Source organism: Aethalodelphis obliquidens, unplaced genomic scaffold (assembly GCF_003676395.1).
Source record: "Aethalodelphis obliquidens isolate GAN/ISIS:26980383/991018 unplaced genomic scaffold, ASM367639v1 scaffold37, whole genome shotgun sequence".
Classification (NCBI taxonomy): Eukaryota; Metazoa; Chordata; class Mammalia; order Artiodactyla; family Delphinidae; genus Aethalodelphis; species Aethalodelphis obliquidens.
Window position 1 is genome coordinate 15,109,074 of NW_020837981.1, and position 26,258 is coordinate 15,135,331.

General features: G+C 44.4%; 1 protein-coding gene across 4 annotated transcripts in view; it reads right to left on the bottom strand.

The window, feature by feature from the left end:
• The window catches only part of HKDC1 (hexokinase domain containing 1), a 44,791-nt gene extending 24,027 nt beyond the window's left edge, over positions 1 to 20,764 (bottom strand). Inside the window, exons 1-7 of one of the 4 annotated variants that reach the window (XM_027130058.1) lie at positions 18,025 to 20,764; positions 17,010 to 17,173; positions 12,221 to 12,383; positions 5,696 to 5,844; positions 5,474 to 5,593; positions 1,741 to 1,836; positions 523 to 625 (exon numbers count right to left, since the gene is read on the bottom strand). In XM_027130058.1, coding sequence (XP_026985859.1) covers positions 523 to 625; positions 1,741 to 1,836; positions 5,474 to 5,593; positions 5,696 to 5,844; positions 12,221 to 12,383; positions 17,010 to 17,072 — 694 coding nt within the window. In that variant the 5' untranslated portion in view covers positions 17,073 to 17,173; positions 18,025 to 20,764. Of the gene's footprint in view, positions 1 to 522; positions 626 to 1,740; positions 1,837 to 5,473; positions 5,594 to 5,695; positions 5,845 to 12,220; positions 12,384 to 17,009; positions 17,204 to 18,024 lie in introns of those variants that run through there. The other 3 variants (XM_027130056.1, XM_027130055.1, XM_027130059.1) reach the window with 3 other exon arrangements.
• Positions 20,765 to 26,258: the final 5,494 nt, after the last annotated feature.

A 26,258-nucleotide genomic window follows, 5' to 3' on the forward strand; every position in this document is an offset into this window, starting at 1 on the left:
TTTTAGGGTTTCTCGAGCACCCTGGACTCATTCCCACCTCAGAGGCCACAGGGACTCTCTTCCTCACCAGCTCTGCTTCGCTCCCTCTTCCTCATCACTGAGGTCCCTGCTCGAATGTCACCTCTCAGCAAGGCCCGGCCTGACCACCGCACCACAGTCACTCTCAGTCACATCACCCTGCTTTATATTCCTTATCGTACTAACCACCACCTGAAACTATGTTACTTGTTTAGGCCTTTTCGGTCTCTCACCCACCTCCGCGCTGAAAGCTTCATGAGCACAGGAACCTTTGGGACTCTCACCACTGAGAATCTGATGCAGAGCACGAGGCCCGGCACACACGGGCACTCAGTAAACACTTGTTGAATGAATGCGTATATTAATTTTGCATCTCCCTATGTTGCTTCTTCTGAGTAGAAAGTGCCAATAACCTTCCCACAGCATTTACTCAGAGTTCCCCGAAAATAAGCCCCAAACCAACCCCTTTCACCCTCCTCCACAAAGGAAGTCAAATTGAGTTACCAATGATGACACCAACTTCACAGTAGGGATCATCATAGGCGCACGTCATCATGGTCCCCACGGTGTCATTGACCAAAGCCAGGATGTCCACATCTAAGTCCTGCTGGAACACAAGTCCCAGAGGGCATCAGTGGGTGGGAGGGAGGGAGGTGTTATCCGTTTATGTTTCCCCACAGAGGAAGCAAAAGCAGTGAAGGTGCCTGGTTGAGACAATCTCTAGATCCTGCCTTCTGGGTCTGCCTGTAAGGAATAAGGCCTTTGTCAAGGTTCGGGGGAGAGAAAGAGCAGCTGGGAGCTGAAGAGTGGAACTCATGCTCCTGCTCTGCGGGTGAAAGCCTCTGAGCAATGAAAATACGAGGGACCGATCACCAGGACTCCAGCCCATGTTTGAGGGACCCTGAGAAAAGCGTGTTTATCCTAGGAGCAATAGTGCTTCCAGGAGAAAACACCGAAGTCCTTGCCCATGGGGACATTTGAACCAGCCTCAGGCAAGTCCACTCCGTGGGCACCACCATGGGTTTCCCGTTCTACCAAGTCACCGCGGGTTATTACACCATGGTTCCACAAGGTCTGGGGGAGCATTTTAAAGTAAAATGGAAACAATAAGAGAAAAACAAAGGGTACAAAAGAACATGAGAGCAACTTTAAAGAGAAAAAAGACTGGAAGGGTATACATCAATATATTCCTCATGCTGTCAGGGTAGCAAGTCATTTGGGTTTATTTGTGTACTTCTCAGCTCTGCAAGGAGCACGTCTTGCTTTTATACTTTTATAGTTCTTTAAATTATCATCAAATGTATTCAACAAACAGAAATACGCAATGAGTAGGAAGTGGAAAGTGGGATCAAGAGCCAGACAGGAGAGAAAGTGACCTTTCAAGCCTCAGAGAGGAAAGGTGGCGGTTGGAACATCACACACAGCATCAGGTCTAACCAAGACCCCCGAGGGGCTGTGGCAGCTGGGGAGGCCCCAGGGAAGTGCGGGTCACCCTTCAACAGTGATCGGAACACTCTCCACATGCCAAGGCTCACAGGTGGGTTCATCCAAATCGGCAGCATCTGTGCTACAGTGAGACCTTCCCTAAGATCAAATCCGTCTCTGATTCTCCTTCGAGGGCAGGCATGTAGGAGATAACCCTCCCCCACATCTTCCCCTCACCCCCGCAAGAGAAAGGGGCTAGAACTGGGAGACCTCCCCACGCGGAGGTGGATTCCTTACCTTGTGTTTTCTCATAGCATTGGTCAGAGAGCTCACTACGTCTGTGCCCTGAACTCCCCGCGCCTTAAACTTCTTTGTCCATGAAAGCAGGACACCCTGGGGGAAGATTTCAGATCCAGACAAAATAAGGAAGGCACTCAGTTCTGAAACTGCAGAAATTTCATGCTTAAAGTATATCCCCCTGTGGCCTTCTCTTCTTTAAGCTGAATCACACCAATCCTTTCAACATTTCTCCAGAGGCCTTTTCTAATAATTTTGACATGTTTATTACTCTCATCTGAGCAGTTTAAAACGTAATACATAGGGGCAGAAAGAACAACGGCAGCAGAGTCAGAACACTTAGATTCATAAGACATTGTCCAAGTCATTTAACCTCTCTGAGCCTCAGTTTACTCATCTGTAAAATGGAAACATCACTTCCCTGCCTCTGTCACACGACTGCTCTAATAGAAGTACCGGCATACGGTAGACGCATGATGTGTGCAGGATGCCTGGTTTGCCAGGTCCACAAAGCAGAACTGACGTGTTACCTTGTAAGACTCCCTCAGGGACTTCATTTCAACTTAGAAAAATAGTTCTCTATTTGCATTATCAATTTTCTGCTTACAACTGGTGTTTCTCGAGAGTTTCATGTCTAACATAGCAAATAATCACAGAATTTTTCAGACTGGAAGAGAACTTGGAGATTAAGAGACTTGCCCAAGGTCACATAGTCAAGAGGAGCTGAGCCCAAACTTACTGACTCCCTGACCATCCCCACCCCCTCAGTTTATGGATAAAGCAGCCAAGCTTTAGAGAGGAAGGAAGCTGTTCCAGGTGTCACAGCGAGTGAAGGACAGAGACCAACTGGAACATAGGTCTCTGACGCACCCCCCCAGTGACCAGGTTTTTCCCTGCACCACAGCGCTACCTAGTGGTAGCTCTAAATTCTGCCCTCATGGGCTATGGTAACATCCCTGCCCCACCAGACAGAGGAGTGAGAGATTGTAGGGTGGTGTCCCCCCAAAAAGGATGCTAGGGACAATGTGGGACCTGTTGGGGGGAGTATATATGGGGGAGTGGGGAATAAATGCATGTTATATATTGTTAAGTGAAAAAAGAGCTATACATACAGCTACATATTTTTAAATTACACATACAGTATAACACCAGTATTTAATATAGATGACTGGAAGGAAAACCCAACAATTCTAGTAGGGCGTATCTCTGAAGGTTGAGATTAGAGGAGATTTCTATTTTCTTCTTTAAACTTTTCAATTCCTACCCTCTTTCCTCTCTCTTCTTTTTCCTACCTTGAAAACATATTACCATTTTATCATCAGAAACACACACACACACACACAAAGAAATTTCTCTTTGGCTAAGACTTTTCCGTTCCCTCACTTAAACAAACAAAACAACAGCAACGACAAACTCACATCCTGCTTTAATTCCAATGCCCTGATCTTTAACCACTTTTTAGTTTTACAAAGAATCCTCCTTAGCCATACCTCCTCATAAGAAGTCTTCCCCTTCCCACCTCCTTCTGCACTTACATGGCTGATCAGACTCCACCTTCTCCAAAGCCCTTATTTTCATGTCACAAATCTACATCGGCAGCAGAATCACGGTAACAGCTACGCCCGCTCTCGGTTATTATTACTAACGCATTTCATTGTGGCTGAAGCTTTTCTACTTTAGACTTCACTGAAAGGCAGCTTGGGAGGAAATTTTATAAAATGCAGGTAATTCAACTAGACTTTGAAGAGAAAAAGTTTTTCCCTTCCTCGATATAATCAAGCCACCCTTGCCTCGTTTAAATGTCCTCTGAAAACCCTCATTGGGATACAACACAAAATGGGTCAAAATGCTTTCAGGCACCTGCTGGCATTTTAAACAACATTCTAGACCTGTGTCTTTTTGGAAAGTCAGTGTGGTCAGGGAGTTTGCGAGCTTGGGCTGAGCCATTCTTGGCTGTGTGGCCTTGGGTAAGTCTCTTAACCTCTCTGAACTGCATTTTCTCAAATATAAAGTGGAAATAATTATATCTCCCTCATACGATTGCTTTGGGATTTAAATGAGGTTATACACATAAAGCGTTCATCAGAGTGCAAGACACAGTGTCAAAATCTGAGATACAGTCTATCATCATCACCATCATCATCATCATCTTCCTTCTTCCTGAGGTCTCTGCTCCTAAGCTCAAATAAGAGGTGTTTAACTTTGGTGAATTGAGGCCTGATTCCTGACTCCTCCCACTTCCCCTACTGACTCAGGGGAACTCTGCTCTTCCAGTCTGCAAACACAAGCGAAGCTCCACCTGGCCTCTTCTAACATTCCCTGAAACCTTCTTCACACTATTTTTTTCTAATTCTTTCTCAAGAAAATAATTAAAAAGTAAACCTCAGCCCACCTCCCATATAGACAGATGATGGCAAATTCCCATTCAACGGAATCTAATAAATGATTGATTGCACCTTTCAATTGTCAGATAGTTATCAAATAGCTATTAAATATACGACATTGTGCTAGAGACCCTGGGGATGGAGAGGAAGAACAATATAAAATAGTGCCCGCCCTCCAGAAACATCTGTGGAATTGGAGGACAAGGTACAAAAGAATGAAGAGACAAGTTGTATAGGGACAATTGTCAAAACCTTGCAGCTACCATTGATCCACCAGGCACAGTGCTCAGCGCATTACAGATGCTTCGTCTAAGCTTCACCTCAGCCCAGCAAGTAGATATTATCCTTGTTTTACAGATAAGAAAACTAGGGACCCAAGAAGTTAAGTAACTTGCCCAGGGGACGCAACTTGTTCTGAGCCAGGATTCAAAGCCAGGTCTGTGGAACATGAAAACCCATTCCCTTTCCACTATCCCATTATCAATAAGCGGCTCAAGCCAACAATATCAAACACATCCCAAGTCAAGATGGTCCATGAATTGATTATGAGCTGGGTGTCATGACCAGTCTGTGCAGCAGGAGCTCACAGACCACCACCCCAGGCAGGAGTAGCCTGCGGAGACCTGACTTGTGACAATAACCCCCTGGCCCCAGAAAGCTCATTGTCCTTTTATATGGCCCCTTGTTTATTGTCACAGATTCACATAAGCTCAGCTTTGCCTTCTCCCTGTTTACAAATTGAAAATCTGAGGCACACAGAGATGGATTACCGGAGACTCCAGCTGGCTAGTGGCACAGCTGAGACTATACATCCCAGGTGCTGGGTCTGTCCAGTAACACTGTCACTCCAGTGACCCCACCTCAGTCCTCCTCCTAAGTGCTCACTACAGAGGGAGACTCCCCAAGTCTTCCCTCTCTTATTCTAGTTAGCTGTGCCAATGCTTCTGAGAGTGGTCGCCAGACCAGCAGCATTCGTATCACCCGGTAACCTATTAGAAATACAAATCTAAGGCCCCACTGATTAAGAAACTCCTGCATGGGGCCCAGCGATCTGTGTTTAACAAACCCTCCAGGGATTCCGACGCAACCAAGGTCTGAGAACCACTGAGCTTGGTGGTGAAAACCATCTTGTTCCCTGTGCTGTGCCCCTAGGAAGTGTAAAAGCAAGGTGGCCATGTTAGCATATTCCCTGCCTCACAATTCCACCTCACTGTTTAAAAAAAAAGAAAAAACAAACAAGAAAACTCCTGCTGATCTCTCCTGTTCCCAGCCTGACCCCTGCACGTGCCATTCTCCAGCCCCAAACCCAAATCCTATCCAGCTCCTTCCCTCCCTTGCACCAGCCTTACCTCTTCTAATTTAGTCTGTTTGCAGGGAAAAGAAAAGGTGAGGCCAAGAGGTAATTTCTTCTGCATCAGCTCTTTGGTTTTCATGAAATCTGCCAGACAGTCAGCTATGTATTCAAACAGCTGCAGAGAAGAGAAAGCACAGGACACGGGGCTAAGGCACGGTCACCCAGGAACTTGATGCCAAGGCCTTCCCCCACCTTCACAGAGCCCCTGCCCTGCTACCTCTGTGCCATTCCCTCGGATAATTTCATTGGGTGTTGGGTAGAACTGACTCTCCATCTGGACATTTCGTTTCCCCTCTTCGGAGACTTGCACCTTCAAGACTCGAAACTTAGATCCTCCAAGATCCAGGGAAAGAAACTCCCCGTTTTCTATTAGAAAACAAAGCCGAAAAAGTTATTTATTGAGGGTCTGCTAAATAGCAAGCTCTGTGTTCGAAGCTGGAACTGTAATAAATGTCACGAAGTCTCACAACCACCCCACGAGCCAGGTATCATTATGCCCACGCGCCAAGACTCCAGAAGTGTGGCCGCTGATTTGTGCCCTCCAAGGGGCAAAGCTGGGGTGTGACCCAAGTCTGCCTGCCTCTGAAGCCTCAGCCCTGTCCACCGGGCCATCCAGTAGGGAATAAACGCGTTCATCTGGAGAGGGCAAATGTGAACTCCCTTCACGCAGGTGGTGTTAGAAATGGGCCTTGACGGTGGAGCTTATTCTAGCCCGCCACAACCCCGGCAACAGGGAGGAGAGAGCTGATACTCCGGAAAACGGGCATACGGCAGAAAATGCAGGGGGAGTGCAGGGAAGAGAAAGCAGCCCCATACGAGCCTCAGTCTTATGGGCAGAGAGGAGACACTCCAGGAGGGAAAGGAGACAAGAACCAAATGCTGGTCCTTAAGGAGCAAGGCTGCTTAATATTTTGGGCCAGAGCCACTTCAAAAGGAAAAAATGTAACCTGACTGAGTCCAGTATAAGACAGATACTATTAATAAAAAGGTGGAAATGACACATGTGTTGGGGTGAGGCAGCCCACCCTGATGACTTCAACTCAGATTCCAGCCAGAGTTCCTGCCTAGGACCCTGCCAGTATCTTCAGCATCAGCCACAGATATGGGATGGGAACTCATGTGTGCAAACCCTTGAACCAACAAGTCTTTGTATAGAATTATCTGTGCTGGAAAAGTGGCTGCATGTACCAGGCATGCTTCATGACATGTGGCCAAGGCACGTGTAAGTGAAACTCCATGACCACAAATCTGGTCACCCAAGTGGCCTTTCTTTGGTACCATGTGACCCTAAACACAGCTGCATGAATCTAAGGAACCAGCTGGCCATTCAGATTCACTCCTCGTGAAATGTGAAATAAAACATAGAGGGAAATTGCTAGTAGGTGGTAAAAACTGAAGTGGAAGCATCCCAAACATCAGAGGTAGGCTGGGTAGCCAAGGCGGCCACATGTATGTAGGCTGAAACCGTGGAGGAAAATTCCTAAGTTCCAGTTCCCTTGAAGCCTGAGTGCACCACGGTTCCTGCCCTCAGATTCCCACAAGGTCCTGTGTGTCTCCCTTTTGGGTTTATGTGTCCTTGTACTACAAGCCTCCTTTCCTGACCTGCCTTGACTGGGTTTCTCTGTTCCTAGCAATCAAGGAACTAGCGGCAAGCCCTCCCAATGGCGTGGAGCACCGCTCTTCAAACTTTAATGTGCATGTAAGTCGCCCAAGAATTTTGTTAACATGCAGACTATGATTCAGTGGAGGTGGGGCCTGAGATTTTACATTTCTGAACAAGCTGCTGCTGCAGGTCCGTGGAACAAGGTTTAGAGTCCTCATTTATAGACCCAGCCAGCTGGATATTTTGCTTTTGTGGAGATTTCTGGAAAGCAAGACTCTTTATCTCCCTAGATCAGCCCTGAAAGGAACCTGATGGAGCCATTTATTCAGGGAGGGACTCCAAGGACCTAATCCTGTGCACCTTTATTAGCACTCATCATGTACCAAGCAAGAGCCGCTTTCACAGGTGTTATCACAGGTGTTGCACAGGAAAGAGGGTCGATCACATGATCCATGTAGGTATGAACATTTACTGAGCACTGACTTTGTGACAAGTGACATGCCAGGTGCTAGGGATGCAAAGACGAAAGACTGTGGGCCCCCTGGGAAGCCCATCAGAAATACAGGCAAGTAAATAAACCACTTCCACACAGTAGGGCACGTGCTCTGATTGTGGGAAGCACAGGGAGCAGTGTCTACTAAATCAGAGCAGGAGTCACCACCCCAGAGGAGGTGATACAGAGCTGAGTGATGAAGAAAGAGAGCGAGTCAGCCAGCCAGACGGAGGAGAGCAGGGGTCCAGGGAGAGGAGGCCAGGAGCAAAGGAATGAGATTGCCTGGGGTGGGAAAGGTCTGCGCTTCTGAGCGGGAGGGACGTGTGACAGAAATGAGACTGGCGGGCAGTCTCGGGTTAAATTAGGAAGGATTTGGAAAAGCCACCCCACCTCCAAGAAATCTGGGATTTATCCAGGTGAGGGGGAGCCACAGAAAGACTTTAAGAAAGATTTTAACCAAGACCTGGTTGAGATTTTGGGGAAACGCCTCTGACACCAACCAGGATAGATTGGAGGATTTTTTTTTAAAAAAACCCATAATTATTATTATTTTTTTTTGAAGATGTTGGGGGTAGGAGTTTATTAATTTATTTATTTTATTTTTGCTGTGTTGGGTCTTCGTTTCTGTGCGAGGGCTTTCTCTAGTTGCGGCGAGCGGGGGCCACTCTTCATCGCGGTGCGCGGGCGCCTCACTATCGCGGCCTCTCTTGTCGCGGAGCACAGGCTCCAGACGCACAGGCTCAGTAGTTGTGGTTCACGGGCCTAGTTGCTCCGCGGCATGTGGGATCCTCCCAGACCAGAGCTCGAACCCGTGTCCCCTGCATTAGCAGGCAGATTCTCAACCACTGCGCCACCAGGGAAGCCCAGATTGGAGGATTTTAATAAAAACCACATGGTGTGATCCCTTCTGTAACTCTGACACAGAGAAAGGACTCATTGGACCCCAGGGAAAGGAGGACCTGCCTAGAAGAAGAGGGCAACAGCAGCAGGGGGGCCGTCAGGATCTTTACGGTGAGTATTAAGATCATTATGACTTCTCATCATGGGGCTGTAATGTACAGCTTGGTGACCATAGTTAATAATACTGTATTGCATATTGGAAAGTTGCTAAGAGCGATCTTAAAAGTTCTCATCACAGGAAAAATAAATTTGTAACCGTGTGTGTTGATGGATGTAACTCGACTTTCTGTTGCGATCTTTTCGTAATATATACAAATACTGATCAGTATGTTGTACACCTGAAACTAATGTTATATGTCAATTATGTCGCAATTTTAAAAAATAAAAAGAACACTAATTTAAAAAAAAAGAAATGATCTTTCAAGAAGGTGAGGTTTCCTTGAGAATCCACCAGCTGTAGATGATACTCCAGTGATCTTTCAGTGGCTCCAGGCAGCCGTGGACACCAGGGGTTTCCTTCTCCTAAGCCATTGCCAGGGCTTGTGCTCCTTCCCCACTCCCTAGCGCAGCATCTCCCAAAGGCGCAGGAGGACTGAACGTGTATATTCCTGGAGATTCACCATCTCCAGGGGGAGAGGTCCAAGAAGCCATATGTTTAGGAATCGTCCCAGGTGAGTCTTATGTTCAGGCAAGTGCGGGACCCCTGTCCTAATGCAGACCCCTGGGCCCATCAGCTGACAACACTGGGGCTCCTGGAATCAACTTGCAAGGCTCACCCTCCAGGAGGCCTAGGAGGCTGCCTGGAGACACAGGCCAAGAAGAGAGGCAGCTGGGGTGGGGCCTGAAGAACCACTGTCACCTTCAAATCACAAGATGGGCACTTCCTGTCCCCCTTCCCTTGTGACTGGTAGAAGAGAAGGCACAAACAATAACCATGCTTTTAAGGCACTCGTAAGAACAGTCAACTACTGCTCCCTGACTGACAGGCTGCGAGGTAACTAAGGCTCAATCAGGTTACCCCCTCTCAGGGAGGTTCAGATGAAAGAGGGGAAACTAGAGAGTAGGCAAACTCAAAAGGATTTCTCTGGAAATTGAATACATTTCTGAAATGGAGGCCCCAAGAGATTAGGATGTAATTATGAAATCATACCACCAGCTCCCAGGAGCTCTGTAGGACTTGGGACATTTTGAATAGTTGAGAGCATTCCTTCCACACGACCTCATCTGATCCTAACGACCCTACAAGTTGGTGGGACAAACTGGCCACGTCCCTTTTACTAATGAGGACAGGAGTACAGTGGTTCTGGGACTTAACAAGGTCGCCTGGCTCCACAGGGACTCGGGGCCCAGGGACCTCACTGCAGCAGGATCACTGGTGAGATTTATTGTGTGATGAGAGGCTCTAAGGAGACAGTGAAGAAAGGAGGTGGTGTCTCCTGGCCTGAGGAGGACGCAATTTCTAAAACTTGGTCAGTTTCACTTCCAAACCTTCCTGAAGCAGCCAGGGTCGGGAAGGCACACCTGGCCAGTAGCCTCACACCATCAAAGGCCACTTTCCCTTGCTTCTGGGGACACACCTCTACAAGAGGAACCAAATCACCAAAAGCCAGGAGGACTCTGACCTGGGGCTCCCTCCCTCACACACCTCATGATTCAGGTACTTCCTCGGAATGCCCCAGATGATCTATCAAGGACAGAGTCCCCACAGCATTCTCAAAGAGCAGTGTCAGAACTCAGCAGAGATTTCAAAGCAGGACTGTCTCTCTCCACAGCCTGTGTTCCTCCATGGTGGTACACTGCCCACCATACAACCGCCACCAGCAAGGGAACGGGTCTTTCCCATCACAGTTCCCAGTTCTCAAACGGCAGAGCCAAGCTACTTGGGGCCAGGCATTGGCCCAGAGGGGCCCAAAGCCCGCTAATCCGATCAACGGTCCCTGCTCCTTCAAGAGCCCCAAAGCCCCTGCTGGAGCTTGGTTGCAGAACTGGGGCCCTGACACTGAGGAAGCCCCATGGTCCTCACTGCACTCATCTGACCTGAGGATAAGAGTTACACCATGGGGTTCTTACAGGGATTGTACGAGACAGTGAGACCCTAGCACTGCATGACCATAATAGGTGCCTGGTAGATACCAGTTCCTTTCCCTCCTATGGCTTTACCCAGAGGCTGAGAGTGAAGGAGTTTGATGGGGCCTCACAGATTCCCTCTAGAGGTCTCTAGGCTCTGGTAAGCAAAATAATGGCTCCCCCAAGATGTTTACACTGTAATCCCCAGATCCTATGGCTATGTTAGGTTATGTAACAAGGGGGAATTAAGGTTGCAGATAGAATCAGAATTGCTCATGAGTTGACCTTGAGGTTGGGAGATTATGCTGGATTATCTGAGTGGGCCTAATGTAATCACAGGGTTTTTAAATGTGGAAGAGGGAGGCCGAAGGGTCAGAGTCAGAGATTTGAAAATGCTATACTGGGGCTTGAAGATGGAAAGGGGCACGAGTCAAGGAACGCAGGTGGCCTCTAGAAGCTGGAAAAGGCAAGCAGACAGCTTCTTCCCCAGAGCCTCCAGAAGGAATGCAGCTCTGCCAACACCTAGATTGTAGCCCAGGGAGACCCACTGCAAACTTCTGACCTCCAGAGCTGTAAGAAAATTAATTTGCGTTGTTTAAAGCTGCTAAGTTTGTGCTAACTTATTACAGCAGCAGTAGAAAGCACATGTTACAGATAGAAAAATTGAGGCTAAACATTTTGCCAAAGGTCACTGAGATATGACAGAGCTGGGCCTAGAACCTAGGTTTCTTCAATTATTATTTAATATTTTTGCCACTACGTCATACTATCTTCCACCACTTCCTCTCTATAGCCTAGAATCTAGATACCTAGGAGTGAAATGCCATTTACTATGCATTCTACAAATATTTCAGGCCTAGTATGCATCAAGCACTACGCAGCGCTCAGAGCGCTGTGGTGAAGAAGACACAGACCCTGCCCTCAGGGAGTGATGGTCCCGTGGGGAGACTCTCATACACAGCAGGCTGACAGGCGCTCTGACAAGAACCTAATCCAGCATGGGGATGCTTCCCAGATGGAGGCAGTAACCTCTACACTGAGATGGAAAAGCCAAACTGGTGTCCGTAAGGGGAAGAGTGTTGGGATTCTCCAACAGGAGAGGGAACAGAGTGTGTAGGGCTAAGGCAGGCAGGGAAGAAACAAGGTGCATTTGAACTTTGGCTCAAAACTTTTGGTACTGGGCTTCCCTGGTGGCGCAGTGGTTGAGAATCTGCCTGCCAATGCAGGGGACACGGGTTCGAGCCCTGGTCTGGGAAGATCCCACATGCCACGGAGCAACTGGGCCCGTGAGCCACAATTACTGAGCCTGCACGTCTGGAGCCTATGCTCCGCAACAAGAGAGGCCACGATAGTGAGAAGCCCGCGCACCGCGATGAAGAGTGGCCCCCGCTTGCCACAACTAGAGAAAGCCCTCGCACGGAAATGAAGACCCAACACAGCCATAAATAAATAAATAAAGCAAACTGTCCACAAGTAAAAATAAATAAACACTATTATAAAAAAAAAAAAAAAAACTTTTGGTACTGAGCATGACTGAAGCATAGAGAGTCAGTGGGGTGGGGGGATGTGGAGAGAGGGCGGGAGAGGTAAGCCAGGGAACAGAAGCAAACTTCAGTTACCCATCAGCCAAGAGGGAACCAGGGGGATCAGGGTACCTGGCAGCCCCCAGCTCCACTCACCTGAGCCATCTGGAATGGCCCTGACAAAGGTGGGCAGCATCTTCACCGACGCTGTGGGGTTGGTGTCCTTCCCCAGGCCCTTCTGCATTTCAGCCTGGAACCGAGCCATGATGTCCAAAAGGGTCTCATCGGAGAGCCGCATGTGATACAGGAACCTGTCCACCTGGAACAGAGAGCATAGTGATCAGGGTTGGCTGCTGGGGACACCTGTCCACCATTCAGGCTGTAAATTCCCACTCCAGGCATGAAGCTGCCTTCCTGACTCGGGACAGCTTCTCGATGTGGATTCCCTAAGGCCCCTTGCCTGACCACTCATCAAGCTGGGGAGTTAGAACAGAATGGAATGGAAAGCCAGGGAGGTGGGGACTTATTCCTCTGAAAAACAAGCTCTGAGGAAAAAATGATTCCCCCATTTCTCTGATGGGACAATGGAGGGGCAAAAATGAAGGAGGATTCAATTTCTAATTCCCGGTTCAAGGCCCTCACCGTTGTCCTACTGCCTCTCTTCTGGAAAAGACTAGCTATAGCTTGAACCTCAAATTCCTAAACATGGAACCTTTCTTTTGTGCAATGGTAACAATATACATTCACACGTTTCCCCTTGTTTATGGGCCGCTAGGAAGAGCAGAGCTAAATTCAGTTTCCAAGTGCAACCTCTAAAGTCCAGTGCTTTAAACTTCCATTTTGTTTTTAACTGAGGTTGTTTTAACTAAGATGAAGTTTAATTTTTAAAGCCAGATCAGATTGCTATTGGAAACGAGAGCATGTCACTCAAGTAACCAGAAAACTGGGACAAAGGACCACTACCCCCGTGGAGGGAAGATATAAAAATTACTATTGCTGTGCACAGTCCATCTGAGGGCAGTAAGTCACATCATATTACCTTCCTCCCCGTGCTAACGCTAATCACTTGGTGGTGGCAGCCTAGATTCCCAGGGCTCGCTGGGATGGAGTACCAGGAGGAGGGACAGCGGCACAGGTGCCCTGTATTGCCACCCTGCTTTATCTACTGAACAGCCTCTCTATTCATCCAGGTCACAAGGAGGCTTCATCTTGGCACATTCCTGCAGGAACTTCTCTCCCACACTTTTATCTAAGGCTAAGAACATTTGTTGCAGTATACAAAGTGCTTTCATGTATGTCACCTCATCTAACCTCCAAGACATCCATTGGAGGCAGTCAGGTAAGGCCAAATTATTGCTCCTAATTGAGAGATGGGGAGACTCCAAGGCTCAGAGCCATTAAGCAGCATTAGGAGAGCCACAGGTAAGTGGCAGCCCTGGGACTCTAATGCAGTCTCCATATTCCTCGCTCCATGGCCTGGTTTTGCTTCACAGCTTTGTGCAGGACCCACAAGCCCCACAGACAAGTTATACCAAAGTCCAGGGGTCACATGACCTTTATCATAAGACAGGTATGCAGTCATCAGCCAGCCCTAGAGGGCAGGCATCCCAGTTCAGTCCAGGGCCAGTATGGAGTCCTAAGCCAGTGAAGTGGTCCATGACTCCAGGGGCTTGGGGGCCCAGCGAGAGGCCAGAAAACCATCAGAGAGCCACTAACAAGAGGACAATTGGGCTTTCAGCATATTTGAGAAGATAGGATGGAATCAGGTCATGCTTCATTAAGGGCTTTCTGTTCACCCCTAGTCTGTTTATGACTAATTGGTTGGCACAGCAACACACAAGGAGAAAACCGACAGAAGGGACATGACCCAAGTAATTGGGGTTTGGGGAAGGGTGAGATGTACTACACGGAACCTAAACTTGCTTCTTTATCACCCCAAGGCCCTTCAGACAGTGCCCCTGAACGGACTGCTCATTTCTGCTCAGCCCCAGAGTATAAAGACCTCCTCCAGGTAACCCTATAGCATCATCCTTTGTATGTAAGTAGTGGTTTTGAGGCCCTTTGGGGTAGTTTGCCAGCTGAAGTTTAACAGTCATTCAGGACTTTGGGTTACTACTCCTGCTCTTTCAGTAAGTTAAAGTTACCACAGACAAATGTCAACTTAGTGTCAGTTTCTTGTTTATTCTTTGTATCTTCCACAGCACCTGGTACAGTAGTTAGAAGGGAAGAATGAAACATATGCTGGGACAAAAAGGCTGTATTTTAAATCCAAACAGGTGATTTGAGGCCTGTATAAGCAGGGCCACACGTTGCAGGCACCAAGGGAGGGTACTTGAGCTCAGAAAGCCAAGCCCACTCTTGGAGTGACTCACAAACCATGTGACACCAGATATCTTCTAAACAAAAGAGCCAACAAGCATCACATTTAACATATGAAGAGCAAATTCAAAACTGCAGGCTCAGAGCTGCTGAATTACAGGATGTGGGAGCCCAAAGGGACTTTACAGATCACTTAGTCCAAAGATCCTGTATTATGAATCCAGAGTCATAAAATGGTTCAACTCTTGAACCCAGTGATGTCACTTCTGGAAATCTATCCTTAGGAAACAATCCCAAATATGGAGAACATTAAATACACACCAATGTTTATCATAACAATATTTTATTTATTAAAAAAATGTTTATGAAAGTGGCTGAATGTCCAACAAGAGGGAAAAGGTTAAATTATGGCATATCCAACTTGACTGAATTTTAGGAAGATAATTATGGAGAAATGTACTTGAGTGGCTACGTTTTAACAGTAAGTGAACTATACAGATCCACAGTGGTAAACACAATATAACTGTAAAAACATCCACTGTGAAAAAAGACAACAAGGGCTTCCACGTGGCAAACGTGACAGTGTCTGTGAGAAGGGTGGGATTAAAGGTAACATTTCCACTTTTCGTAATGTTGACTTACTAAACTGTAAAAAGTACACAGGGAAAAACCTAACCAGTTCTTCTTTTATGAATGAACAATCTGCAGGTCAGTGACCAGACCCAGTCCAATGTTATCAATAGGTCAAATAATGTCACTACATCGAATTGGAAAAGATCTCCTCTCCTCTCCCCTCCCCCCTTTCCTTCCCCTCCCCCCTTCCTTTCTTTTTCTTTCTCTGTCTTCCTTCTTTCCTTCCTTTCTCTTTCTCTTCCTTCTTTCCTTCCTTCCTTCTTCCTTCCCCTTCCTTCCTGTTTTGTTTTGGTTTAGTTTTAATGTTCGTATAAGGAAATTTTAAAAAATTGTTCCAGGGTCTGAATAGTAAGCCTCGGAGGCAAGTAGCACCCAGGATCTTGACAATTCTAGAAGCAGGAAGCACAGAAACTATGGAGGGGACTGGCTACCTGACCGGGACAGAGGAAGAGCCCATGCCTTTTGACCAGGTGTGTTGTCACCACGAGGAGAAGTGAACGAGTTGGTGTTCTCAGAACCTATGACTCAACGCAGCAACTCATAAACTGGCCACCCTTGCTACCCCAGACACCTGCTGGCTCACTCATCAAGGTGGCTGGAAAGTGCTCCTGACTATCCCTGCTCAGCTCACGCTTAGCTATCTTGCCTTCCCCTGGGAGAGAGAAAGGGGTCAACCCCAGGCCTTGACAAACGCTGACCCTCCTCCCAGAAGGACCTGGAACAGATCAGTGGAGGCTGCAATCCCACCTCCTGGGCCTGCACCTGGGCTGGTGGACAAACATGTCTAGCCTGATTCTTGGGTGTAACTAAAGGTTAACCACCACAAAGGGGCCCAAGGAAACGAAACTAATTTGTTAGAACTAGAGGTATAAAGGTCCAAAGACTCCCCTTCAGGGCTGGAGAGACACCATGCAGGTTACATCTTTACTAAGAGGTTGTAACAGAAAATGAATTCTTAAGCAGTACTGTAGGACTTTTCCACCTCCTTAAGAAGCTAGTAGAGAGCTCTCTGAATCTAATCAATAAATGAAAATTAAGATAACTGATTGATTTACAATATTTTAAGATTTGCTATAACCTGCAACCCAACTCCCTAATGAACAGAATGTAGTGGGAGGTTATCCCACCCAGCACAGGAGGGCTGTCAGGTGCCATGCTTTCTTTCTTTCAGTTTGAAAAGCCAGGAGGCATCATGATACAATGGAAAGAATGCTGAAGGAGGATTCAGAGGTTTGGGTTTAATCCTCACTCCACTTTAAATACCTGGGTAATCTTGGCTAAATCCACCTGCTGGGAGGACTTCTGTTATCTATAAATTGAGAGATGCTCGTGCCCAGAGCCCTGCCACTGGCAGCTGGTGTGGGTAGAGGGGCAGGCTGGGCTCATTCTAGGCTGCCAGGAGAGAATGCTGGTGGCTGGCCCCCATTTGCGCCTTGGCAACTTTTAACCAGCCGACCTTGGAATCAATTTTGTAGACAGGTTTCTTGTGCAAAGTGGCAAAATAATGCACATAATTAAGAGCACACCACTGGCCAACAGCACGTGCCAACAATATATATTTTGAATATTGTACATAAAAACTCACACCCCTCTTGGTATCTGTATTTATATCCTTCCAAGCATGTGAAGAATCATGTGAATTACTTTAATGAGTTCTCAAATTTTCTTTAAAAATGACTCTTCTTTGTAGCCTTTCCCCCAAACATTCCTCACATCAAACACAATTGTCTTCAAGCTTTCTAAAGACTTTCTCCTCATCCGCTTCCCGTCTGGTATCTGAAGTCCGAGTGAAACTGAAGGCTCAGGACAGTATGCAATGTGCAGCCCATGGGAGATTTACTTCCTCTTCCCCTTCTGTGAGTTTTTACTGCCTCTCTGCACCCTGTACCTTTTCTAATAAGCTCTCTTAAATCTCTTCACATGTAGGCACGGGATCAATTAACTCTGTCAGTGAAGACTGGACCAGATATCTCTCAGCTCTGTGAGTCCTTACCTTCTTGATCTGGTCCTCCTTCAGCTTGGTGAAGTAAAATGCCATCAAGTGTACCGCAAACATTCTCCCCAAGTTTGGTTTCTCCTAAGGTGAGCAGGTATTTCCGTGCAGCGTTCACTCCCACGTCTCTGGAGCGCTGCCCACTTCCAGTCCAGGCTGGATCCCTCTGGGGAACTAGGTGCTACAGATTAAATACTTCCAGGCTGCTTAGTTCAAAGATTAAACTTTGCCCCCTGTCTCTGGTCCCTCCCTCCAGCACACACTTGATTGTCTAATAGGAGGCTCAGGATGGTAGCTGAGGGTTGGTGGAGGGTAGGCAGGGGACGGGTTGCTTGACTCTTTTGAGAATTGGGTCCCACAAAATCTCGTTGCTAAGCAACACTCTCAAGCTAATGTCCCACCAAGCCCACTCAGCCGAGGAAAATCTTCTGAGAAGTTGGGCGTTAAACAAAGCCAACTCTCAACCAGCTGAGCTGCTCTGCAAACGTCTAGTCTCAGGCTTTTCTCTTTAGTCCTTTTCTTCTCAGCACAGGAATATAACTCCTAACTCTCTGCTCCTCAAGGGCACTATCTTAATTAAGACTAAGTATTGCCCTGGTCAGAGAGGTTTCAAGAATGTTGGGGCAGGGCTTCCCTGGTGGCGCAGTGGTTGAGAGTCCGCCTGCCGATGCAGGGGACATGGGTTCGTGCCCCGGTCCGGGAAGATCCCACATGCCGCGGAGCGGCTGGGCCCGTGAGCCATGGCTGCTGAACCTGCGCGTCCGGAGCCTGTGCTCCGCAACGGGAGAGGCCACAACAGTGAGAGGCCCGCATACCGCCCCCCCAAAAAAAGAATGTTGGGGCAAACTCCTTAATTTGTGACCAATCAAATGTCTTAGCTTACAGCCATTGGTAATGGAAAAAAAATCAATAAAGGTTTATCTATTCACAGTGGTAAGCCAGAAAACCTTGATATCCCAGCTAATGAACCAGAAAAAAATTATCCATGAGAAAGAATGAATTCACCCGTACTCACTGGGAAGCTGCTGCTGGAGAGAAAAACTGAAGTCACAGACGGGAAATGTCTCAGACCACCAGGATATTTGGTTCACTCACTTATCTCCCTCCATCATACTTGATGTGAGAAGGACCCAGAAAGGGGTCAATGTATGGGTACAACAGACTTTGCACTCTTCCCGCAGTCATTGGTCAGCTGAAGAAATCAACAACAACGATGCTGTTAACAACAGCTGCTAACGTGGATGGAGCACTTACTATTTCCATTTTATAAATGAGAAAATTGAGGCCCAGAAAGGTTAATTTGCTCAAAATCACAAAGCCTGTAAATAGTACAGTGAGGAATGAAACCCAGGAGTTTCATTTCAGTGCCCAGCTCTTAAACAATACATAGTATTGCCTTTCTTCCTTTTCCATGCAATAGATACTCAGTTAATAGCTACTACTAGCAGCAGCATTCTGTGGGGTTATTGTCAAGAATTCCAACCCAGTTAACCCTTGAACGACACAGGTTTGAACTGCATGGGTCCACTTACATAAGGATTCTTTTCAGTAGTAAATAATACAGTACTACATGATCCAGGGTTGGTTGAATCTGCCTGTAGATGTGGAATCACAGATATGGGGGAACCACTTGTACAGAGGGCCGGCTATTAATTATAAGTAAATTTTTGACTGTGTGGAAGGTCCAGCGTCCCTAACCTCTGAGTTGTTCAAGGGTCAATAGTACTTGGAAAACTAAACACACAGATATCACTTCAATAGGATCTTCCCAGTGGGGGAAAATGAAGAAATTCCTGACCATAACATCCCAAATACTAATCAAATGCTTACTAAAATTAGCAACTGATCTGATGTTAATGAAGGTCAGCTGGGCACCCCAGTGTCTCTCTGCTCCTATAGGCACCTGCGCTACAATACAAACAGAAAAAAAAATGACTTTTCCTGGTCAACTTAGCGGCCTCGGCTTTGTTTGCTTTGCAACTGCATAGTCTCATTTATCAAGACAATTGCCAGACAATTGCCTGGCGAGAACCTTCAACAGCTGCCTCTTCAGGAGCCACTGATTCTCCAATCAGTGCTCTTTATCCATCCATCATGTGGATGAGCCACTGGAAATCTAGCCTAAGCCCAGGGTGTTTGATTAAAACTACTCAGATGCTTTTCTCAGACTGATATAAAACCGTCTCCCAGAATGAGAAACACTATCCTTTTCAGTGTGTTTACCCCTCAGACTATGAACTCTTCTAGCTCCTTTACTTTGTCGTTTCTACAAACAAGCAAAGGCTAATCTTTAGTTGTTGACACTATTCAATTCCCCATGTGGAACTGGTATTCTGAAACAGACGTGCCGTCCCAGAGTCTGCACTGGATAACATCCTGGGCAGGTCACCCGCCTACAGGTGATAACAATATTGTCTTAATTCCTTCATTTAAAAAGTAACCTCAGGTGCAGTACGGCACCAAGGTCATTGACTTATTCAACATAGGGATAAGGGGTTACAATGGCTCATGGACAAAAGGACACAAAGTTATAACCAAAGATCTCTGCAATCTAGTGGTTGCTTTTATGTGCCAGATAGGCAGCTTTGGGGATTTTAATTAGGCAAATGACACCAGAGGATTTTCAGCTATTACATCATTCCATTTTTTAATCTAAGCACATTAGCATCTACATTCCAGGTCTGAGCTAGCTGACTAAACCAAGAAGCTTAATGATTATAAAAATCACATGTATTTGAAGTCATCTAGCTCAGCCCCCTCACTTTAGAAAGAAAAAATAATTAGATCATTTTACCATTCCTCATCTGATTATTTCAGTTCAACCACTGGAATTTTTCACCCTTATTAAAGCTCTACGTAGCTATTCAACGATATACAAGTCTTATAAGCACTTAGATTTTGCTTAAGAACATCATTTGAGGGTTAGCGCTGCTAAGTGACATTTTAGTTAAAACGTATTACCTGCCTGGCCCAAACCGTCCATGTAAGAAGGAACTCTCTCACATCTATACACATTTCTGTTTCCACAGAGCTGGCCCTTATGGGAAGACCTAAAGACAATATCTGCTTTCCTTTTGGTATTGAGCACAATAGGAGGACAAGAAGTGCAACACAATTTACCTATTATTTAGTAAACACTTGTATTGATATAATGTTTACTAGGTGTTTTACAATATTAATTCCCACCACAACTATCATTCTCTCCATTTTACAGATAGAGAAACTGAGGCAAAGATCCCAAGTGGTACATGGTAGTATAGATATTTGAATGCAGGCAGTGTGGCTTCAGAGTCCATGCTTACCCACTGTGCTACACTGGCTCTCATTAACCTGGAAGCAAAGCACAGGGGAAATACAGGACCTAAGCTAGGGAAACCTAAGCTAGAGAAATACAGGACCTAAGCCCAGTGGAAAGTGCACAGGCCCTGACTTCCCACTTTGGCTCTGCCCTGACTGAAGACAAAGGCTCCAAGTTCCTATCTGTAAAGGGTTCATAGCTCCATTGTGGTCATTTGCAGAATAAAAGTAAATGAGATCACATAAGAGAAGTCATGCATCCCATAGTGGGCACACTAAAAGCATCTCTTTAATCTAAGCCTTCACCTAGTTCAGTACCCCTTCTTAAAATTGCTATTTTATCTCATCCCATTTAACCCTTAGGATAAAAAAAACGCATGCAGCCCTTTCAGTACATTCAGTAAAACATAAAATATATATTACTTATATACGGAATCTGAAAAATAAATTAGTGAATATAACAAAAAAGAAACAGACTCGCAGATATAGAGAATAAACTAGTGGTTACCAGTGGGGAGAGGGAAGGGAGGAGGGGCAAGAGAGGGGTGGGGGAGTAAAAGGTACAGACTACCATGTATGAAATAAATGAGCTACAAGGATATACTGTACAACACAGGGAATGTAGCCAATATTTTATAAAAACTACAAGTGGAATATAACCTTTAAAAATTGTGAATCACTAGGTTGTACACCTGAAATTTATATAATATTGTGCATCAACTATACCTCAATAATAAGCAAATAAATAAACTTGAATGAACTTTTTAAAAAACCATAACTGTAAACCATTAGAAGGTACCAGTTCCATTTATTGGAATTATAGAAACAATTAGGAATTTTATAAATATTTTATTCCTGTTACTAAAGAAAACAGATCTTGAATTCTGTCCCCTATTTTTTTAATGATATGTCCAAAGTTAGTTGTCCATAATATAAAACAGTCTGCCCTGCTGGTATTCCACATGCTGCAAAAGAATAAGAAAGAGTGTGTGTGAAAGAGCAAACTGCCATAAAAGAAAGTCAAAGTAGAAACTTTCAAACCCTGCCAGCAGTTACAGTTACTATGGTGTTGCCATGGGAGCAACCACAAATGAAGCAGAAATGTTAACTTCAGCAAGTTTGAAAAGAATACTACTGATAGTTTTTTATAGGTTTATTCCTGACCCAAGAGCAGTCAGGGAATGCTCATGAAGAAATGAGCATGTATGTTAACTACAGTTCAATAAAAATCAATTAATTAATCTTTAATAATTTAAAAAATGGGTGCATATTATTCTGTATGTAAATAATACCTAAATAAATTTGATTTTTTAAAAAGGGGGGGAAAAGAAAGACATCAACTGCACACAATTATTTTTTATCACAACTGTACATTAAGAGCTATATTTGCAAAATACATAAGTGTGGCATAAACCCACAAGGACAAGAGAGCTTAACATAATTTTGGAAGACAGAAAGCTGACAGAGAAGTAACAGCTTAGCAGAGGAAACACTGACACCTCAGTGCCTGCAGAGAGTGACTGCACCAAGAAACGAGCAATGACATCTATAACTCTAGAAATGCTCAGGAATTGAAGGCCTTGATACTTCAGAAAAACAAGAGGCTGAAAAAAAAAAAGATTGGCTAAAAGTGTATATGAAAAGCTTTCAGCTTTCAAGTCTGCAGATACAGAGGGCCGAATGTATACTGGAATTAGACAATTAAGTAAATGAAGAGTGGATGGCAGGAGGTTGTTTTCTCTCTGCGAGAGTGGGAGGCCACAGACAAGCGAGTAGAGAAGGCTAGAATGATCCAGGTTCTGGATTAGAGTTGAGGCCATTAGTATAAACTCACGATTAGCTTAATATAAATACAGATGGTTAGATATGTTGTATATATACACACACACACACTATATATATATACATAAATACTTGTAGATATGTATATATATATATAAGTTGGTATACTCATATATATTTCCTTGCTCTGCAAGCTGAGAGACCCTGGAAGCAATGATACCCAGCAGCAACAAGAATACCTAGCACTCAGATCTTGGTTTCTAGTATCATTCTCCACACCCCCACAGCAAAAAAAAAAAAAGAATCCAGGGATCCTTGGAGAAATGTCTGATTCTAGAACTAGGCAGAGTATATACAAGATGAGTCTTGAGCATCTTGTAGTGCCAAAAAAAGTAAGAATGCTAAAAAAACGAAACACAGTAACAACAACAAAAACAAATGATGAGGATATATCAAAGGGACACAAGGCCAACTGAAAGAGTTTGCAGTAACCAAAGCTAGAACAATTTGAGCAACAAGATGAAGTATTACTTTATTATAACCCAAAGTATAAAATAAATACCCAATAAATAAATAAATAAATACCCATCAAGCCATACTAATACAAATAAATTGAATGAATAAATAAATATGGGAGAAAAGACAAATTTCCCACGCAGAATAACTCCAAATAATTTATGTAGATACCCCCCCACCTCCAAGGAGGTGGAGCATACACCCCTCACTCCTGAAGTGTGGGCTGTGCATAGTGACTGCTTTCCAAAGCATACGACATGGAAAGGCGGTGGGGAGGGGTCGGGGAGAGTACTTTACAGTGGAGAAACCTGATAAACACTAGTCAGCCAGATGATCAAGGTTAACATCAACAGGGAGGTCATGTTGATAGTATGTACCTTTGACACGGTGTGATAAGAACAGCACTTTACCTCTGTGGTCTTCCTCTCAAAACCCATAACTCCAGTCTAATCCTAAGAAAAACATCAGACAAATCCCAACTGAGGGACATTCTGTAGAATACGTGACTAGTCCTCCTCAAAGTTGTCAAAGCCATCAAAAGCAAGGAAAGCGGGGCTTCCCTGGTGGCGCAGTGGTTGAGAGTCTGCCTGCTGATGCAGGGGACACGGGTTCATGCACCGGTCTGGGAAGATCCCACATGCTGCGGAGCAACTAAGCCTGTGCGCCACAACTACTGAGCCTGTGCTCTACAGACCTCAAGCCACAACTACTGAGCCTGCGTGCTAGAGCCCGTGCTCCGCGACAAGAGAAGCCACCGCAACGAGAAGTCCGCGCACCTCGAGGAAAAGTAGCTCCCACTCACCACAACTAGAGAAAGCCCACGCACAGCAACGAAGACCCGTTGCAGCCAAAAATAAATAAATAAAATAAATTTATTTAAAAAAAACAACAGTATGGTACTGGCATATATATAGTACCATATATATAGTCAGCTAATTTTTGACAAGGGTGCCAAGAATACACAATAGGGAAAGGACAGTTTCTTCAATAAATGGTGCTAGGAAAACTAGATATCCACATGCAAAAGAATGAAACTTACCCTACAGCATTCACAAAAATTAACTCAAAATCAATCAAAGATTCAAAGGTAAGACCTGAGCCATAAAACTCCCAGAAGAAAACATAGGGGAAAAGATCCTTGACATTGGTCCAGGCAGTGATTTCCTAGATAAGTCACCAAAACACAGGAAACAAAAACTAAAATAAATAACTGGGACTACATTAAACTAAAGAGCTTCTGCATAGCAAAGGAAACCATCAATAAATTGAATAGACGATCTACAGAATGGGAGAATTCGTAAACCATATATCCGATAAAGGTCTAATATCCAAAATATATACTCATACAACTCAACAGCAAAAAAAAGAAAATAATCCAATTAAAAATGGGCAAAGGACCTGAATAGATATTTTTCCAAAGAAGACATACAAATGGCCAAAAAATACATGAAAAGATGGTCAACATCACTAATCATCAGGGATATGCAAATCAAAACCACAGTGAGATTTCACTTCACACCTGTTAGGATGGCTTTTATCAAGAAGACAAGAGATAACAACATTGGTGAGGATATGGAGAAAAGGAGACCCTTGTGCACAGTTGGTGGGATGGTAAATTGAGTTGACCTTTACGGAAAACAGTATGGCAGTTCCTCAAAAAATTAAAAATTGAAGTACCATATGATCCAACAATCCCACTCCTGGGTATACATCCAAAGGAACTGAAATCAGTATCTCAAAGCAGTATCTGCATACCCATGTTCATTGCATCTTTATTCACAATAGTCGAGATATGGAAACAACCTAAGTGTCTGTCAACAGCTAAATGGATAAAGAAGATGTGGTGTATATATATATACAACGGAATATTATTTAGCCATGAGAAAGAAGGAAATCCTGCCATTTGGAACAACATAGATGGACTTTAAAGGCATTATGCTAAGTGAGGTAAATCAGAGAAGGACAAATACTGTATGATCTCACTTATATGTGGAATCTAAGAAAACTGAACTTGTAAAAACTTGGAAAACTGAACTTGTAAAAACTTGGAACACGGTTACCAAGGGCTGGGGATGGGGGAATTGGGGCGATACTAAAGGTACAAACTTGTAACTAGTAAATAAATAAGTTCTGGAGAACTAAGGTACAATATAGTGATTATAGTCAATAATACTGTATTATAAACTTTAAAGTTACTAAGAGACTAAATCTTACCTACTATTAGCATAAAAAGAAATGATAAATATGTGACATGATAAAGGTATTAGCTAATGCTCCTGAAGTAATCATATTACAATATATAAACACACTGCATACCTTAAAATTACAGTGTTATATGTCAATTATTTCTCAATTTAAAAAAAAGCCAGCTTACGATCCAATCAACCTACATCAAAACCCAAAAGCCTTACCCTTGTAAACAGAGCTTCCTATTAGCTTAATTCCTCCCTTTTTTTTTTTTTTGACCACACTGAAAGGCATGTGGGATCTTAGTTCCCCAACCAAGGATTGAACCTGTGCCCCCTGCAGTGGAAGCATGGAGTCTTAACCACTGGACCACCAGGGAAGTCCCATAATTCCTCACTTTTAAATATGAACATAGCCAAAGACTACTAGACACTAAAGAAAAGTTTCCAATGGTAAAAGCAAAAACCAAGCAAGAAAAAAAAAAAAGTAGGAAACAGAAAAGAACTTAAAACAAAAACTATAATATCTTTAGGGAAATAAGATATTGATTGTATCCATGAAACAAGAACAAGAGGATAACTACAAACAAGGGTGGGAGCAGGGGGGAGGGAGAGGAACTATATGACACTTAAAAAAAAAATTCAGTACTTTTTTCCTAGCAAGAGTTTTAAGCTCAAAAAGAGAAATTTAACTTTGAGCCATAACTGATAAAAAAACTTATATGAATCTATAGGGAACGTCCTAATAAAACTTCTGGGAATAATTTAAAGGTGTATTCTCTAAGGCATTTTCCAATATTTTTTTATTGTATTAAACATTCATATTCTCTGGTTACATTTTACAGCACTCTTAATTAGCTTTGAGTGGTTTAAATTCCACTAATAAGATAATGGCCTCTGAGAAATACATACAGTTGTACTAGGATTGTCTGTAAATGAATAAGGATAATACACACATGCATACATTGCAAACTTTGCTGTAACAATACAATATGATGTATTAAGTTGGTAAGGGAAGAAGAGCATTAGCTGAGGAAAATAAGAGAAGCTAAAAAGTTTTAAGATCAAGGCAAGATTTATAGTTAAAAGAATATGTGAAAATATATGAGTTCTAATATTACTAAAAATTAAGTAACAGGAGTCAGAATTGATAATTCAGCTGGAAATCATTTATGTGAATTTGCACATATAATTGAGCAAAAAGCCACAGTATATGGACCAGATGGTGACGAAATTAAATCACTGTGCAGAACTTAGGAGACTAAATCATGGGCGGTTTTTCTTCTATCATCTCAAGATAGACTCTTCTAGTGGCTGAAAGCCCCCAAGAAAAGGCCAGAGCTGAAAGCATCTACTTTCTTAGAACTCAGGACTGCCAGCTGTTAGAATGTCAATATTCTCAAAGGAACCCTCCTACACTGTTGGTAGGAATGTAAATTGGTACAGCCACTATGGAGAACAGTATGGA